This window comes from Zingiber officinale, chromosome 1B, assembly GCF_018446385.1.
Source record: "Zingiber officinale cultivar Zhangliang chromosome 1B, Zo_v1.1, whole genome shotgun sequence".
Lineage (NCBI taxonomy): Eukaryota > Viridiplantae > Streptophyta > Magnoliopsida > Zingiberales > Zingiberaceae > Zingiber > Zingiber officinale.
This window is the reverse complement of record NC_055986.1, coordinates 69,289,995-69,309,927: the sequence shown is the minus strand read 5'-3', so window position 1 is coordinate 69,309,927 and position 19,933 is coordinate 69,289,995. Positions and strand designations below refer to the sequence as shown.

At 43.5% G+C, this 19,933-nt stretch overlaps 1 protein-coding gene across 1 annotated transcript; it reads right to left on the bottom strand.

Annotated features, from left to right (window-relative positions):
- Positions 1–17,544: 17,544 nt before the first annotated feature.
- On the bottom strand, positions 17,545–18,417 carry LOC122038776. The gene has a single exon (XM_042598716.1). The coding sequence runs from the start codon at positions 18,415–18,417 to the stop codon at positions 17,743–17,745; it is 675 nt and encodes a 224-aa protein (XP_042454650.1). The 3' UTR covers positions 17,545–17,742.
- Positions 18,418–19,933: the final 1,516 nt, after the last annotated feature.

Sequence of the window (19,933 nt, the reverse complement as noted above, 5' to 3'; positions counted from 1 at the left end):
CACCCCAACAGAATGGTGTAGCAGAACGAAGGAACAGGACTCTTATGGAGATGGTTAGATCGATGATGAGTTATTCAGAATTACCAAATTCGTTTTGGGGATATGATCTGGAAACAGCAGTATACGTTCTGAACTTAGTACCTTCTAAATCAGTTTCTTCTACTCCCATACAATTGTGGAATGGGCGAAAACCCAGTCTAAGACATATTCGGATTTAGGGTAGTCCAGCACATGTGCTGAAACCAGATGCTGATAAATTAGAATCCCGTACAGAAGTTCGCGTATTTATAGGATATCCCAAAGGAAGGAAAGGTGGTTTATTTTATAGTCCTAATGGTTTATTTTATAGTCCTAAAGACCAGAAGGTCATTGTTAGCACCAATGCCCAATTTTTAGAAGAAGACTATATAATGGATCACAAGCCCAGTAGTAAAGTTGTTTTAGAAGAACTCCGAGAGGACATGTCTAATTCAGTACCAACATTACAAGATGAAGTATCACAAGAGACTGCAACACGTGTCACACATGATACACAACCACTGACAGTGCCTCGTCGTAGTGGGAGGGTTGTGAGGCAACCCGAAAGATTCATGTTTTTGGGAGAGTCTTCGGACTTGATCCCGGGTAAACATGAACCTGATCCACGAACATATGACGAAGCACTCCAAGATATAGATGCAGCATCTTGGCAAAAGGCAATGAATTCTGAAATAGAGTCTATGTACTCTAATAAGGTCTGGGAGCTTGTAGAACCACCTGATGGTGTAAAAGCCGTTGGATGCAAGTGGATCTACAAAAGGAAAAGAGGATGGAAGGTAGAAACCTTCAAAGCTAGGCTTGTTGCGAAGGGGTACTCAAAAGAGGAATCGATTATGAGGAGACCTTTTCACCGATAGCCATGCTTAAGTCTATCCGGATACTCTTATCCATTGCTGCTCATATGGATTATGAGATTTGGCAAATGGATGTCAAGACAGCTTTCCTTAATGGAAGTCTTGAAGAGAACATCCATATGAAGCAACCAGAAGGATTTATTGAAAAAGGCAAGGAGCATCTAGTGTGCAACCTCAATCGGTCCATTTATGGACTGAAACAAGCTTCAAGGTCTTGGAACATCCGGTTTAATGAAGTAATCCAGTCATATGGATTTATTCAGTGTCCGGATGAGTCTTGTGTATATAAGAAGTGTAACGGAAACGTGGTGGTATTTCTTGTACTATACGTAGATGATATTTTGTTAATTGGCAACAATGTCAAGGTATTATCAGACGTAAGGGTATGGTTGTCCAAACAATTTGATATGAAGGACTTAGAAGATTGTGCACACATTCTTGGGATCAAAGTTATAAGGGATCGTAAGAAAAGAATATTGTGTCTGTCCCAAGCTTCTTATATAGATAAAATCCTTGCTCGCTTTAGCATGCAGGATTCCAAAAAGGTTTCTTACCTTTTAGGCATGGAGTAGCTCTATCTAAAGAGATGTCTCCTAAGACATCAAAGGAGATAGAGGACATGAAAGCAGTTCCTTATGCTTCGGCTGTAGGAAGCTTAATGTATGCAATGCTATGTACGAGACCTGATATCTGTTTTGTCGTGGGCATGGTTAGCAGATATCAGAGTAACCCTGGACAAGGACATTGGACTGTGGTAAAGCATATATTAAAGTACCTGAGAAGGACTAGAGATTATATGCTAGTTTACCAAGCAGATGATTTGCTCCCTGTGGGATACACGGATTCAGATTTCCAATCAGATAGGGACAACAGTAAGTCTACATCAGGCTATGTGTTTACTTTAGGAGGTGGAGCTATTGCATGGAGGAGTGTTAAGCAGAAATGCGTTTCGGACTCAACCATGGAAGCTGAGTATGTAGCAGCTAAGAAGCAGTATGACTCAGGAACTTTCTAATGGACTTAGATGTGATTCCTGGTTTGCCCAAAATCATCACAATTTATTGTGATAATAGTGGTGCAGTTGCAAACTCGAAGGAACCACGAGCCCATAAGGCAAGTAAACATATAGAGCGCAAGTACCACCTGATACGAGATATCGTGAAGCGAGGAGAAGTTGTCATCACCAAGATTGCATCAGCGGATAACCTAGCAGATCCTTTCACTAAGGCCCTTCCGGCGAAAGCTTTCGATCGGCATGTGGAGGGAATGGGAATCAGATGTATGGTAGAAGATATGGCAGCTTAGTCATTAGTATAAGTGGGAGATTGTTGGAGTGTATACTGAAAGCCTAAGCTTTGTAAACATTCATTATGAATAAAGAATCACATTTGGTCAAATTGTCTACATTTGTTTGTAGTTGTTCATATAATTTATATTGTAGATAACATAGTATGTGGTGTCACATGCAGAAGATGATGTTATCAGTACCTTATAAATTATAAATAGTAGCTCACGACTAAAATGGAAAGGAACAAACCATTAGAAGGTCGTAGTGTAATTAGGTATTAGTTTATCTTGACTATATAATTACACTAGTACACTCAGAGTGTATTGAGTAGGACCATTTGAGGTCGTTTCTTTTATACTGACTTTATAAAGGAACAAAGACCTCGGTTATTATGGAAGTGTGTGCTCTTAATCCTAATATAATAACAAGCACATATATTTGATATTTATTTCTTTAATTTATCAATGGGTGAGATTTAGTTCGATGAATCAATAAGCCCGATAAGTTGGGAAATGATATCACTTATAGTGTGTGTTGTTGATTATAGATGGAAACTGTGTCCTAGAGATACTAGGTTGATAATGTCACCAAGAGGAGCTCATAAGGATTGTCATGTTAAACCCTGTAGGTGGACTTAGTCCGACAAGACGATAAGGTTGAGTGGTACTACTCTTGGACTTAGATATTAATTAAATGAGTTGTCAGTAACTCACTTAATTAGTGGGCATTCGATATCTTAAACACAGGGAGACTAACACACTCATAATAAGAAGGAGCCCAAAAATGTAATTTGGGATTGGTGCGGTAGTTCAATGATAGTTCTCTAGTGGAATGAATTATTATTGATAAAATTAAGTTGTGTGTTCGGGGCGAACACGGGATGCTTAATTTTATCGGGAGACCAAAACCAATTCCTCCTCTCGGTCCCTATCGTAGCCTCTTATTTATAGAGTTCTATACCCACCTATACCCACTTTCTATACACACCAATAGGGGGCCGGCCAAGCTAGCTTGGGAACCAAGCTAGGGTCGGCCTAGGTATAAATTTGGGTGGCCGGCCCTAGCTTGAACCAAGCTAGTGGGGGCCGGCCAAATTTGTAAAATATCGAAAAATAGGGGAATCTTAATAAGGGAATTTTTAGGAATTTTTGGAAATTTTTCGGGAATTTTTCGGAGCTCGTAAGTACGAGTTAACGGGGATCAAGATGGGGCCCGGAAAAGTCTGTTTAGACTACCCCGTCTAAACGAGGAAATGTTTATATTTACATTTCCTTTTCTTTTATTTCTTTTTATTTTCTTTATTTTCTCATTATCGACGTTTACGCTTTTCTCTCGAGCACATCTCCACGCGCCGACGCCAAGCTTTTCTCTCCCGATTCTTGCCCTAACTGCCTCTTCCCCGGCCGGTACAAACCCCCCGAGCCCGATGCCATCTCCTTCCCCTTCTCCTTTGCCGACGCTGGCGACCCAACCTCTGCCCTAGTCGAGAGCCACCGTCGACCACCCGGAGCCCTAGCCATTGCCGTGGAGTTCCTAGCACCGGCCACCCCGATTCCGGCACCCGCGTACCACTGTTGGTTCCACCGTGCCCTAGCTTGTGCCGCCGCCGACGAGAGTCACTGCCGAGTCCTTCCCTGTGCCCTAGCACTATCGTCGGCACAGTGTGTGCATCCCAGCCGCCGCCGCACCTCTACATTCCGGCCACGAGGTTCTGCCGAGCCTTCTTCCCCATCCGTTGATTGTTGACGCTGTGCCCTGGTTCGTTTCTTCACTGCCGGCTTCTTCTTCCATCAGCCACCGACAGAGAGGGAATGAGGAAGCAACAGGCAGTCACCTTCTAGTGGCGGACAGCCCAATTCGGCCACAAGTCTTGATCCAGCAGCAACAAGCAGCAAAACAACCCTTCTCCGGTAGGAACTATCTGGCTGTGAGTTTGAGGTAAGATTTAGGGTTTTGGACTTTGTTGTAGATGTTTGCTAGTTGTGTTGGCATTATATGTTAATTTGGAATCGTGTGTTGGTTTCAATTTAAACTGAATAGTAGAATGGTTAAGGTTAAGGAAGTTAACTCTAGTTAACTAGAGTTATATTCGATTAGGGTTTTACTCTAATTTAAGGATTAGAGATTGTATTTAGCTATTTATGAGAAGTGTAGCTAAATAAAAAGATTTATTGTTTGACACAGGACTGTGACGCGAGACGAGTATCTCGGAGTCGGACTGGACCTTTCTATTTTATCGGAGGCGGGTACTTTTGACTTTTTTTTGTCTTTGATATGCTTAGTAATGGAATTAACATGTTTCATTAATTATGTTTCTTATCTATTCCGGTTAATCACTACCCAAATCTTGGTACATGTTTGATTGATTGATTTGTTTTGCATCCCATGTATACTTTACCTGTCTATACATGCTTATAGGGGTAGTGATATACCATGCTTCACCATGTTCAGGACCTAGGTTTTTATACCTTCTGTGTACCTTTGATTCGATATGATTCTTTGACCTATGGTGCACTTTTCTATATATATGGATTAGGTCAGGATGTTTATATGGTTATTGCCATGCATCATTTGCATGATTGCATGCTGTGCGATAGTCCGCTCCATTATTGTTGAGCACATCGCCAGTTACATGGATCTGCACACACCACCACTCATGGGTTAGTGGTCGATTCAGGCAGAGTGTGTTGCAGCAGGGACTCTGTTAGGCACCGTTGGTCCGCTCATGGGTAGTGTGACACAACGTGTTATCCGGCAGGGATTCCTCCCCGTCATCGTGTACCGGGAGTTGAGAGCATTGCGCTCCCCCATCTATGATTTGGGGTAGGAGGATAGGTGTACTCCGACAGCATCCCGTCCACTCGGTCACTCAGAGTGTACGGTTGTCACAGCCCTACCCACTCGGCCTCACTTTTGTATGAGATGATCGACTGGCGTCAGGGGTGACCAGGACGCATCATTGGCATCATATGCATGATGCATTTATTGCTTGTGTTTGTGTTTGCTGCATTTATATGCTGCATATTGTTTGGATACCTATGTTTGACATGCATACAGGATTTCCTTATCCCTCGGACTGTTTGACCTTGTACTCAGGACCTGGTTAGTGCAGTATTCTCCTGTTTACTTCAGATGCATTTTTATCTTTCTTATCAGGAGACTGTACGCATGATTAGTGCTAGGTGTTGTTTCTTTACTTTGCATATCAACTGTACCTGCTGAGTGTTGGACTCACCCCGCCTCCATTGTTGTTATTTTTATGTTGATGCTGTAAGGAGGGAGTTCCAGTCGCTAGTCCCCACAGCACGTAGTGCTAGATCTCTGCAGACCTCGATGGTTTATATATCGTTTAGTTTTGTTTTGCATTTATTGATTATGTGTGGACTAGGTTTGTTTGGATACTTGGTTGTTGTATGGATTTTTGTGATGATGATGATGGATTTTTATTCGATGTGTTTTTTTACTACGTGCCTAGAGGTGAGTTCGTCGGTTTTGAGCTTTACGAGTGTAGTTGAGTAGGGTGGATTTCAGTCGAGTATTATTTTTTGTGATTAATTATCTTAACTGGCTGAATAGATTATATATAACTGCGTGGTGATGTTTTATTTTGTTGTTATTATTCCAGCCGCCTGTGGCTGAGGTATTTGTGAGATGTAGAAAAGTTTTAGATTGTCCACCGTACAGGGGAGATGCTGCCGAAATTATCTCGGACAGGGACTCCTCTGGGGCGTGACAAATTTGTGGTATCAGAGTAAAGTTTTACGATCTTTTGTTTCGTATTTTGGATTTTCGGGATTTATCTGATACCAATTTATTTGGTATCCGAGCGGGTTATGATACCTGCTTTTGGTGTTCTGGAGATTTATTGGATACCTGTTGTTGGTATTCTAAATATTTGAGTTAGCCAGGTTTGCGAGTCAAACTGGGCATTATCGGATTTTCGATATGGTTATGTTTCGAATTTCCGTTTCAGATTTATTTGGATTTCCGGCGATATGTACGTTCGGAATTTTGAGGTCAAATTGGGGACTGGACAGCGACGGAACATCTCCAGACGGCAAATAGGTATGTTGTTATTTTATGTTTGTTATATTGGTATTAATATCTGTAATTTAATTTAACAGATATGAGACGATCTACTCGTATTGCTGCGAGACGTGGTGCTGGATGACCACGTGCGAGGACCACGGGATCTCTGGATATACCAGAGATGCCTACTATTGATGAGCCTGTCAGCCAGGGACAGACTCAGGATGCGGCGGGAGCGTTGGGCTCTCAAATCCCGATAGCTCCTGTAGAGATACCTATTTTGGCCACACCGACGGTATCCACTCCTACACTATTTACGGTACCATCGGGGGTACCATTGGCGTACCCGACATCTGCTCCAGCGCAGCTTACAGCGTATTCTATACCACCGCCACTTGGATCTACAGTGTACCCTACACCAGTGGCACCTGTGCCCCCAGTGCCTACAGTAGCAGCAGCTGCACCATATCCGGTACCATTACCTACCGTAGTCAGTACCACCGACGGCTTATGCTCCGGTATATACAGCAGCACCGGGAGTTCCTCCTCCGGTTTATTCCGCGGTATCACCTGTAGTATCAGCTCCAGTGTTTCCGCCAGTTCCTGCAGCCGTCCCGACACAGCTCACTGATATTATCGCTGCACGAGCTAGGATTCCAGCACTGGCTGAGTCGATGAAGACTCGTTTCACTCTTTTCTGCGGAGATCTCGATCCGAGTATGGCTCTGTCATGGATAGAGACTATGGAGCAGACTTTCTTCTATATGGCTTGCTCGGGAGAAAGCGCCATTTGGATGAAGCTAATGCAGTGGGTTACTCGTTTCTATTATTGGTGGCGGCGTCACATGGACCAGTTCGAGAGGCTTTTGAGAGCCGTTTCTTTCCGTCCTATCGGATGGCTCGTGATTTTATGAGTTTGAGGCGTAATAATCGCTCGATGACCAAGTATAATAATGAATTCCTCGGTTGGCTCAGTTTTGTCGAGTTAGTTGCGGAGGCGAACTTCATGATTTATACGAGGATTGGATGGTTATCTGCATATACAGCTTGCGGATTAGGGATTTCATCTTACTCGATGCATTGAATCGAGCTTTGATGATAGAGTTAGCTCGGCGAAGCATATCCGGACGGGAAAAAAAGCATACTGGTCGGACATCGCGGTCCAGCGGACACGTCAGTAGTCACCGGTGGTCGAGTTCTTCCGTATCTCGTAGGCCTCGAAATCGGGCGGTTTTCGGGGCGTTCCCGTGAGCCGCAACCACCTTCCGGTAATACTCATTGTTTCGATGTGGATCCGAGATCACCTCACCCGACTTGCTCTGGGGCATTGCTTTTATTGCAAGCCTGAGCCGAGAGTGTCGGTGAAGGCTCGGCCTGGAGGGTCAGTCGGAGCAGTCTAGTCGTCGAGGGCATATCGAGGAGGCGGCCCAATCTTCCACGTCGAGTAGCTCCTCCGCAAACATTTGGCATGCTTGGGCAGAGTACTCAAAGCGTAGCACCTCGAGTTTTGCTCGGGACCATATTATCCGACTCATATGTCGGACTCGGTCCCAACCAGATGTCAGTCACCATCCTCTCGGTCTTATCGGCACATAGTCCAGTGGCCCACGGCCCGCAATACCGGTAATGTTACCACCTCCTCCTCTGCACCGGTCGTGTTCATGCAATTACCGAGGATGCTCGGCGGATCCGTTTTCCATGTAACGATTTTATTTATCCATTTTGCTGATATTTTGATTGATCTTGGTAGTTCGCACTCTTTTATATCCGTACCTTTATGCGGGAGATTGGTAGATTACCCACTTTTAGGTTGCGATTGATTGTCTCTCTACCGTCCGGTGATACTTTAGACGTCACTCAGGAGATCGAGGTTGCCGTTAGACTTTGGCAACATGATACTTACGGTAGATCTTCTAGTATTGGAGATGGTCGAGTTTGATATCATTCTTGGCATGGATTCGTCATGATATCATGCTACTGATTGACGAGGGTGGTCACCTTCGGCCTCGAACCAACCTCGTGGAGTTTCACCGGCATCGAGGACGGCATCTCGATTATTTCGGTGATTCAGGCTCAGTGTCATGGTTTCTGTTATCTTTGATTATGTGACGGCTCGCAAACTCTCCGACATTTCCGTAGTCCGAGAGTATCGGATGTATTCCCGAGGAGCTTCTGGTTTGCCTCCTAGAAGGCCAGTGGAGTTCACTATTGAGGGGAACCGCACCGACATCGAAAGCTCCGTATCGTATGGCACCAAAAGAGTTGAACGAGCTGAAGGTTCAACTCCGGGAGCTTTTAGACCGAGGATTCATTCGCCCTAGTGTTTCACCATGGGTTTCTCTACAGGAAAGGATGGTATCTATGAGTTTGACTACGAAAGGGGTGAACAGATATAAATATCCATTACCACGGATCGAGGATTTGTTTGATCAGCTCAGAGGTACATCTGTGTATTCTAAGATTGATCTGCGATCCGGATATCATCAGTTGAGAGTCAGAGATTCTGATATCCAGAAGACAGCTTTCCGTACCAGATACGGTCATTATGAGTTTTTGGTAATGCCATTTGGGCTTACCAATGCTCCAGCGGTGTTTATTGACTTGATGAACCGTATTTTTCTTGAGTATCTGGATCAGTTTGTTATCGTTTTCATTGATGACATATTGGTCTACTCGCATTCCGAGGAGGAGCATGCACAGCATCTTCGTATAGTCTTAGAGATTCTTAGACGACATCAGCTGTACGCGAAGTTCAGCAAGTGTGCGTTCTGGTTATCCTCAGTTGGTTTTCTTGGACACGTGGTTTCTAGCAGAGGTATTTCAGTTGATCCTCAGAAGATCGAGGCTGTCACCGGTTGGGAGCAGCCGAAGTCAGTGCAGGAGATTGGCCGGATATTACCGACGTTTTGTCGAGGGCTTCTCGCGTATTGCTATGCCGCTGACACGCCTTACCAGGAAAGGCGTGAAGTTCATATGGTCCGAGGATTGCGTGACCAGCTTTCAAGAGCTGAAGCGGAGATTAGTGTCGGCTCTAGTTTTGGTTTTACCTTCTGGAGAGGATGGATTTGTACTCTACACCGACGCGTCTCTTCAGGGTTTGGGTGCTGTTCTGATGCAGCACGGCAGAGTAGTTTCTTATGCTTCCCGTCAGCTGAAGAAGCATGAGAAGAACTACCCAGTTCATGACTTGGAGTTAGCTGCCATCGTCTTTGCTCTGAAGCTTTGGCGTCATCATTTATACGGTATCACATTTGAGATTCTCACTGATCATAAGAGTCTCAAATATATTTTCACTCAGAAGGAGCTTAATCTCCGACAGAGGAGATGGATGGAGTTCCTGAATGACTACGATTGTACCATTAGCTATCACCCGGGGAAAGCTAATGTGGTTGCAGATGCACTCGGCAGGAAGTCCAGAGGGACTTTGGCTTGCCACCGGACTTCAGTCACGGACTTGATTTAGAGTTTCTCGGAGTTAGATCTTGAGGAACATGGACCGACAGAGTAGGGTATTCTTGTTACCATGGTTGCTCAGTCGTCGATCAGGACGAGGATCCGAGAGGCACAGGCCAGTGATCAGCATTTTCAGTTTATTAGCAGTCAGATAGCTTCCGGACAGCAGACCGAGTTTACACGAGACGAGGAGGGTGTTATATACTTCCGAGGCAGATTATGCGCACCTCAGTCTCATCCGTTCTTACAGGAGTTACTTCAGGAGGCACACCGTTCTCGATTTGCGATCCACCCAGGCGGGACCCGTATGTATCGAGACTTGAGGCGTTCCTATTGGTGGAACGGCATGAAGAAAGACATCGCGGATTTCGTAGCTAGATGTCTTGTCTGTCAGCAGGTGAAGGCTGAACACCAGAGACCTGCAGGATTACTTCAGCGGATTCCTATTCCTGAGTCGAAGTGGGATCACATTACCATGGACTTTGTGGTAGGGTTGCCGAGGACACGACGAGGCCATGACGCGATTTGGGTAATCGTAGGTCGATTAACCAAATCCGCGCACTTCTTAGCGATTCGGAGGACTGATTCCCTGGATCGATTGGCAGATCTGTATTGCCGAGAGATTATCAGACTACATGGTGTTCCATTGAGTATCATTTCGGATAGAGATCCACGGTTCACGTCTCGTTTCTGGCAGAGTCTGCAGCAGGCCTTGGCCACGCAGCTCCGTTTCAGTACAGCTTTCCATCCACAGACAGATGGACAGTCAGAGTGGACCATTCAGACTTTAGAGGACCTTCTGAGGTCATGTGTTATGGATTTCGGAGGCAGTTGGGAGGACCATCTGCCGTTCGTAGAGTTTGCCTACAACAACAGCTTCTATTCGGCTATCCAGATGGCACCGTTTGAGGCGTTGTATGGTAGACCTTGTCGGACACTCGTCCTCTGGGATGAGGTTGGAGAGGCCCAGTTGTTGGGACCTCATAGAGTTCAGCAGGATGCAGAGTTGGTCCGTACTATTAGACAGAGGATGTCAGAGGCGCAGGACCGCCAGAAGAGTTATGCTGATCGGAGACGCAGACCACTGGAGTTCTCTGTTGGCGACCATGTGTTTCTGCGAGTTTCACCCACGAAAGGGGTGAAGAGATTTGGCCTCAGAGGTAAGCTAGCTCCGCGGTATATTGGCCCTTTCGAGATCTTGGAGAGGATCGGAGCGGGAGCTTACCAGCTGGCACTACCACCGTCCCTGTCAGGTGTACACGATGTATTCCACGTATCGATGCTGAGGAGATACATACCTGACCCGACACATGTGCTGGCAGATATTCCAGTTCCAGTTCAGCCTGACATTACCTATGAGGAGGTTCCGGTTCGGATTCTCGACCGGAAAGAGTGTCAGTTGCGGAACAAGACTATCCGCCTGGTTAAAGTCGGATGGCAGCATCATTCGGACGAGGAGGCTACTTGGGAGCTCGAGGATACTATCCGAGCTCGATATCCCCATCTTTTCACTTGAGGTATGTGATTTATTTACCGTTCAGCATTTATACTCTATATCTGTTGTTAGTACTTGCTGATGGTAGATAACGAAATTTGGGGACCAAATTTTTGTTAGTGGGGGAGAATGTAAAATACCGGAAAATAGGCGAATCTTAATAAGGGAATTTTTAGGAATTTTTGGAAATTTTTCGGGAATTTTTCGGAGCTCGTAAGGACGAGTTAACGGGGATCAAGATGGGGCCCGGAAAAGTCTGTTTAGACTACCCCGTCTAAACGAGGAAATGTTTATATTTACATTTCCTTTTCTTTTATTTCTTTTTATTTTCTTTATTTTCTCATTATCGCCGTTTACCCTTTTCTCTCGAGCACATCTCCACGCGCCGACGCCAAGCTTTTCTCTCCCGATTCTTGCCCTAACTGCCTCTTCCCCGGCCGGTACAAACCCCCCGAGCCCGATGCCATCTCCTTCCACTTCTCCTTTGCCGACGCTGGCGACCCAACCTCTGCCCTAGTCGAGAACCACCGTCGACCACCCGGAGCCCTTGCCCTTGCCGTGGAGTTCCTAGCGTCGGCTGCTACTTTTTGTGCCCTTACCCGACGCCAGCCACTCGAGAAGCACCGGCCACCCCGATTCCGGCACCCGCGTACCACTGTTGGTTCCACCGTGCCCTAGCTTCTGCCGCCGACGACGAGAGTCACTGCCGAGTCCTTCCCTGTGCCCTAGCACTATCGCCGGCACATTGTGTGCATCCCAGCCGCCGCCGCACCTCTACATTCCGGCCACCAGGTTCTGCCGAGCCTTCTTCCCCATCGGTTGATTGTTGACGTTGTGCCCTGGTTCGTTTCTTCACTGCCGGCTTCTTCTTCCATCAGCCACCGACAGAGAGGGAATGAGGAAGCAACAGGCAGTCACCTTCTATTGGCAGACAGCCCAATTCGGCCACAAGTCTTGATCCAGCAGCAACAAGCAGCAAAACAACCCTTCTCCGGTAGGAACTATCTGGCTGTGAGTTTGAGGTAAGATTTAGGGTTTTAGACTTTGTTGTAGATGTTTGCTAGTTGTGTTGGCATTATATGTTAATTTGGAATCGTGTGTAGGTTTCAATTTAAACTGAATAGTAGAATGGTTAAGGTTAAGGAAGTTAACTCTAGTTAACTAGAGTTATATTCGATTAGGGTTTTACTCTAATTTTAGGATTAGAGATTATATTTAGCTATTTATAAGAAGTGTAGCTAAATAAAAAGATTTATTGTTTGACACAGGACTATAACGCGAGACGAGTATCTCGGAGTCGGACTGGACCTTTCTATTTTATCGGAGGCGGGTACTTTTGACTTTTTTTTGTCTTTGATATGCTTAGTAATGGAATTAACATGTTTCATTAATTATGTTTCTTATCTATTCCGGTTAATCACTACCCAAATCTTGGTACATGTTTGATTGATTGATTTGTTTTGCATCCCATGTATACTTTACCTGTCTATACATGCTTATAGGGGTAGTGATATACCATGCTTCACCATGTTCAGGACCTAGGTTTTTATACCTTCTGTGTACCTTTGATTCGATATGATTCTTTGACCTAGGGTGCACTTTTCTATATATATGGATTAGGTCAGGATGTTTATATGGTTATTGCCATGCATCATTTGCATAATTGCATGCTGTGTGATAGTCCGCTCCATTATTGTTGAGCACATCGCCAGTTACATGGATCTGCACACACCACCACTCATGGGTTAGTGGTCGATTCGGGCAGAGTGTGTTGCAGCAGGGACTCTGTTAGGCACCGTTGGTCCGCTCATGGGTAGTGTGACACAACGTGTTATCCAGAGGATTCCTCCCGTCATCGTGTACCGGGAGTTGAGAGCATTGCGCTCCCCATCTATAATTTGGGGTAGGAGGATAGGTGTACTCGACATCCGTCCACTCGGTCACTCATCGGGAGTAGTGACGACAGAGTGCAGTTGTCATGACCCTACCCACTCGGCCTCACTTTTGTATGAGATGATCGATGGCGTCGGGTGACCAGGGCGCATCATTGGCATCATATGCATGATGCATTTATTGCTTGTGTTTGTGTTTCCTGCATTTATATGCTGCATATTGTTTGGATACCTATGTTTGACATGCATACATGATTCCTACCTTGAATGTGACACAGTTAGTGCGATTCTCCTGCTTACTTGGATGCATTTTATCTTTCTTATCAGGAGACTGTACGCATGATTAGTGCTAGGTGTTGTTTCTTTACTTTGCATATCAACTGTACCTGCTGAGTGTTGGACTCACCCCGCCTCCATTGTTGTTATTTTCAGGTTGATGCTGTCAGGAGGGAGTTCCAGTCGCTAGTCCCCACAGCACGTAGTGCTAGATCTCTACAGACCTCGATGGTTTATATATCGTTTAGTTTTGTTTTGCATTTATTGATTATGTGTGGACTTGGTTTGTTTGGATACTTGGTTGTTGTATGGATTTTTGTGATGATGATGAAGGATTTTTATTCGATGTGTTTTTTTACTACGTGCCTGCCTGGACGGCAGAAGAGGTGAGTTCGTCGGTTTTGAGCTTTACGAGTGTAGTTGAGTAGGGTGGATTTCGGGTCAGAGTATTATTTTTACTGTTTAATTATCTTAACTGCGTGGTTGTGACAGCCAGAGGCTGAATAGATTATATATAACTGCGTGGTGATGTTTTATTTTGTTGTTATTATTCCAGCCGCCTGTGGCTTAGGTATTTGTGAGATGTAGAAAAGTTTCAGATTGTCCACCGTACAGGGGAGATGCTGCCGAAATTTTCTCGGACAGGGACTCCTCTGGGGCGTGACAAAATTAAATTAAAAAGGAATTTTAATTTTAATTTTTATTATGTGGAAGAAATAATTTATTAAAGAGAATTAAAATTTAAATATCTCTCTTATAAAAGATCTACAAAAGATTAAAGAAAGATAGATCTCTTTCCTTATTTGTAGATTGGTGAGATATTTTATTTCTCTTTAAAAATTATTCACATGTTATAAAATTAAAATTATAGAAATTTCCTTTTATCAACCATGAAGAGATTTTTAAAGAGAAATTTTATTTTTTAAAATTTCCGGAAACAAATTAGGAAGTTTTAATTGTTTATTGAAACTTGTCCAATTTGTTCTTCATGATGTGGCCGACCACTTGAATTTAATTTGGGAAATTTTATTTTATTTTTCTCAATTAAATCATGTCAAGGAAATTAAGGAAATTTTATTGTAATTAAATTTCCTAATTTGCCTAGGCCAAGGAATATAAAAGAAGGGGTGAGGGTGCCTTCATGAGACACAACCTCTATTATTTTCTCTCCCTCTTTTCCTTGGTGTTTTGGCCGGCCATCATCTTCTCCCTCTCTTCCACTTGTGGTGGCCGAATACTTCATCCCTCTTGGAGTTCTCGTGGTGGCCGGATACTACTTGGAGAAGAAGAAGAAGAAGGAGAGAAAGCTAGCATCTCTTGGAGCTTGGTTGGTGTGTTGATCTTCTTCCTTGGTGAAGCTTCCTTATTGTTGGCCGAACCTAGCTAGGAGGAGAAGAAGGTGGTTGGTGATTTCTCATCTCGGAAGATCGTTGCCCACACAACGTCCGAGGTTTGAAGAGGAATACGGTAGAAGATCAAGAGGTTTTTCTACAAGGTATAACTAGTAATTTCTCTTTCCGCATCATACTAGTTATTTATGGAAATAATACCAAATACAAGAGGCTTACGTTCTAGAATTTCGAATATGTTTTTCGATGTTGTGTTCTTTTATTTTTTTTCTTTTCCTTGTGATTTGATTGTTCTTTTCGGTTAACCTAAAGTTATTTTAGGAAATTAAATATTAGATTTCTATAAAAGGTTTTGTCTAGTCGGTGGTGGTTGCTCCCATATCCAAGAAGGCCGTGTGCCTCGCCACGTCAGTACTGGGAACCAATTATGGAAATTAATATTTAATGGAATTAATAACTTAAGGTGATTTGGGTCGAACGTGTTAAGTTCTGTAGGAGACCCAAGTCAAAACTTAAAAGAACGAATAGATTAAGTTTTGGATCAAACGTGTTAAGTTCCGCAGGCGATCCAAAATTTAATTTAAAAGAACACATGGTAGCTAGGAAAAGGTTCAGACCTTTGTACAAAATTTTTGTACAGTGGAACCTCTAGGTTTTCCGAGTAGCAACCAACAGTAGCATCTACCTCTCCATGTAGCTGCTACACCTTGTCGCAGCTACACGGAGAGTTAACTGCTACACGTTGTAGCAGCTACCTCTCCATGTAGTTGCTACACCTTGTCGCAGCAAAGAAGGTCCAACGTAGAGCAGGCGGTTGTTGCAGCCGTCGGCCTTCAACGTGTAGTAGCAAAACAAACCGAAGGCGCTCAGGTAGCGAAAATAATTTTAAATTTTTTTTTTTTACAAGTTGATAATCTTTGTACAAAAATATGGCTACTGAAAAAATAACTTACGGATTTAGCTGCCACAGCTTGTTGCAGCTACATGTAGAGGTAGCTGCTACAAGTTGTAGTAGTTATTTGTCGAAGTAGCTTCCTCAATGTGGAGCAGCAAAGCAAACCGAACGCGCTACAGCAGTGGAAATTATTTTAAATCATTTTATTGCAAGTTGATAATCTTTGAACAAAAATATGGCTACTAAAAAGAGGACTTACGGATTTAGCTGCCACATGTTTTGGCAGCTACATGTAGAGGTAGCTGCTACAAGGTGTAGCAGTTATTAGTCGAAGTAGCTTCTACAACGTGTTTCAGCAAACCAAAGCAAAGGCGTTGCAACAGTGGAAATAATTTATAATCATTTTTTTAGCATGTTTAAATAGGGAGACGACAATTAAATATTTTTAGGGTTAATCTTTTTTCAAAAATATGACTACTAAAAAAAGGACTTACCGATTTAGCTGCAACAAGTTGTGGATGCTACATGTAGAGGTAACTAGTACAATGTGTAGCAGTTATTAGTCGAATTAGCTACTACAACGCATGGTAGCAAACTAAAGCAAAGGCGCTGCAGTATCGCAAATAACTTTTTATCATTTTTTAAGCAAGATGATACAACTACAAAAAAGTGTAGCAAGTTATTAGTCGAGGTAGCTGTTTCAACGTGTACCAGCAATGCAAACCAACAGCGCTGCAGCAGCATAAATAATTTAAAATAATTTTAAAGCAAATACATATACATCTACAATCAATCTGTAGCAGTCTTACAAAGCATGGCACTATAAGACTGAGCAAAAATGATTTTTGAATCAAGTTGATATACACAATATGAAAACTATGACTACTGGGTTAATCTCTGCTAGAAAATAGGGTTGCTAGAAACACGACTTACCAAGTTAGCTGTTACAAGGTGTCGCAGCTACACAGAGAATTAACTGCTACACGTTGTAGCAGCTACCTATCCATGTAGCTGCTACACCTTGTCGCAGCAAAGGAAGGTCCAACGTAGAGCAGGCGGTTGTTGCAGCCGTCGACCTTCCACGTCGTAGCATAATTCCTTCCGATCTTCTACAATGACCAATCCAAGATGAGCTGCTATAAGGACAGTTTCCTGCGAAGTAGTTGATGCAACGTTTAGAAGCGAAGCAAAGGCGCGGTGCATCTTTATACAATTATTTCAGCTATTATGATAGACCAATTTTTGCTGGCTATAGCGGTGTAGATTAACAAATTAAAATGGAGTGAGGTGGTAGGATCTCACAATAGCTGTGCGATTGAAGAGACCAGAGAAACCTTCCTGCCGAGAGCGTGAGGGACGAGGGACGAGTTTCGACAGAGGACGTTGAAGGAGGGAGCGAGCGAGGGGGAGAGCGAGCGGCGAGGGAGATTTTAATATTAAACTTTCTTGGCGGGAGCGCGAGGTCGCCCGAACACCGGAGACGGAGGGAGTGAAGGAGAGAGAGCGAGCGGCGAGGGAGACGGTGGGAGCGAGGGGGAGAGAGAGAGCGGGGAGAGAGATTTTAATTTGGATAATTTCCGCCGCTGAAATTTTGACCAGAGGCCCGAAGGTGAGAGAGAATAAAAGGAATATTTTATTTGTAAGGAAACCGAGCTGGCAACGCCACGTCTGCGCGTCGCTCACAGTCGCACAAAGCGTCGCCCAACACACACATATATATATATATATATATATATATATTTGATAAAATCGGGTGCCTCTAAAAATTAGGGGCCTTAGGCCATCGTCCTCTGTGACATGGCTCAAGGCCTGAGAAGATCTAATCTCATAAGACTACTTTGACCATATGCACGCAAACCTTGGTCCCATGGTTCCTCTAGACTAGAGTCCTTTAGCAAGCCATTCACGATGTTGACAGAAAGGCCAAGCCTGATAGAATTTTCCGGGAGGTGAAATATATATATGTGAAGGAAGTAGGAATATCGGGGGACGATTGCATCATCATCCATGCTGTCGATCCCAATTTCAAATTGCTCAGTCATCAAATTTTACACAGTTCTTTTTTATGACATTAGCTCACAAGCATAATTAGATGGAGCGATTAAGACGATGATAAAGAGAAAATGTTAGTCTTTAGCTTCATATTACTAAAGCATGCGAAGAATTAGTAGCTCAAGGAGATAGCTCCTGGACCGGACTCAGGCTCGGCTGCCAGCCTCCTAACAATCCTATCCTCGGCCGTAACTTCTTTGACCGAGGAATGAAATTAGGCATCTCCATACTCCTTTCCTGCATCTCCTTTGCATTTTCCAGCTTTTTCATGAAGCATTCGACCCAATTCTCCTTGCTAGCATAGAAATCTTTAGCAGAACATATGGAATCATAGAAATCTTTAGCAGAACATATGGAATAATCATCATCGCGGCAATCAATATCCTCCTCATGAAGAAGCCTATTTTCCAGCTGTTTGTCTTCTCTGGACACGTTTCGTCTTAGCTTGATGAGGGTGGATCTGGGAACGAGGTAGAACTTTTGTCCCGGGAGAAGCCGCGCCCTGGGGCTCACAACGGACTCATGTGGTCTCTGGAACACATCGGGCTTGGCGAGGCATAATCCCGGGTACTTCTCCATCACCAACTGCGCTGACACAGCGCCACCATACATCTCCACCATACCACCTGCGAGAACGATCCTTACCACCGAATTCTTTTGCTGCTGATCCACCGCAGACAGAGACACGGTCTCCACCGACACCACCTCCTTCTCTCTGCACCCGCTTAATCCTGCCCTCCTCTCCATCTCGCCTGATCCGTTGCAGTAGCGAGACAAATAGCCAGGCGGCCGCATCAGTATACTCACTTCTGATGAAATAATGCGAACGAGGATCAGGTTGAGCATGAGGATATGTGGCACATAAAATAAGTAAGAAGATTAATTTGGTGTACGTGGGTGGTCTTGTGGAAGATGGCATTGACGCCGGCAACCATGTGACAAGTAGGAATAATCGCAAAACTTCTTGCAATCTCCTCCTGATAGGCAGACTCCTGCGAAAGGACAAAATATATATATGGATTAGTTTGCTCCGAAGAAGTATTTTATTAAATATATATACCTTGTGCTGTGCAGATGATAGGATTGAGATGACCTAATGATAATTAACTTTGTTCCGAAGTAATTGTTCTATCGTGCTATATGCATATATAATTCAACTCGAACTAGACTTGCTGAGGTTGAAAATAGCTCCAGATCGTGAGACCGTATATAAAACATTTCATCAGGAAGGCAATTAAAAAATTTAATCAAATGATATTGTTTGCGAAGAGCTTACGTATGCTAAGAAAACCATTAATAAAAATTTTACCTGAAAATATATTGTGAAGGATAGGTGAGTATAAAAGTATACATGGAAATAAAAGATGGATTCCGTCATCCCAACGGTCCTATATGGTTACGACCATTTAAGAGGATGTAAATCGGGAAATTGTAGTTGACTAATTGGGGGGGAGGGAGGGACTTTTTTTTTCTAGTATAGTATAAAACCATACATGAATTATAGAGAAGTTGATAAAACTCCATGAAGTTCCTTCACCCAAGACAAAAGGAGGAAAAACCTATGAGAAGTTTGGACCCATCGATCGAAGAGAAGGACAATTCGAAAGTTGTCAAAACTCAAAATGGAGATTGAGACACTAAAAAAATCACAAATAGTGACGGAAATGCCTTACGATTCCGTCAGGGATCTATTTCGTTGGGAATCTCCTGTTGGAAAAAGAATTAAGGGAGAAGAAATGCACTCTACATGGAAGAGAAGAATAAAAAAAAAATGTGAACTCAACTTGCTTTCATTCATTGAAAAAGTTACATATTTATAGACTTATTAGATAACAACTAATCTCAAATACATTAAATCGACACCATTTTAGTTTTTTATCACAGACACTCATTCTTATCAACAATTGTCACCTTATCTATTTTAGTTCTATCCACTAACTCTATGATAATCTATCCTTTATCCATTAACTCCATAATATTTTATCTCTATCAATAAAATTAAGTTTAATTTCTAACATCCCTGCTAGAAATAGGAATCTATCAGTATATTATCGTAAGGAAATATTGAATCCTCGAAACACGTGATGTATGCCCAAGGGCTGAAGATAGGAGAGATCAGTTATCACTTCCGGAAAGCTCAATTACAAGGCTGCGGGCAAAACGTTTCAAGGAAGCACTAAATGGGCTAATCAAAAAATATTGGGAGGACTATGAACAAGGAGAGACCAAGATAATCTCAACTGCTAGTCGTGGCCTAATTCACATAATCGGACATAACCATCCATGACTGGGCGTGCTTAACGGAAGAACG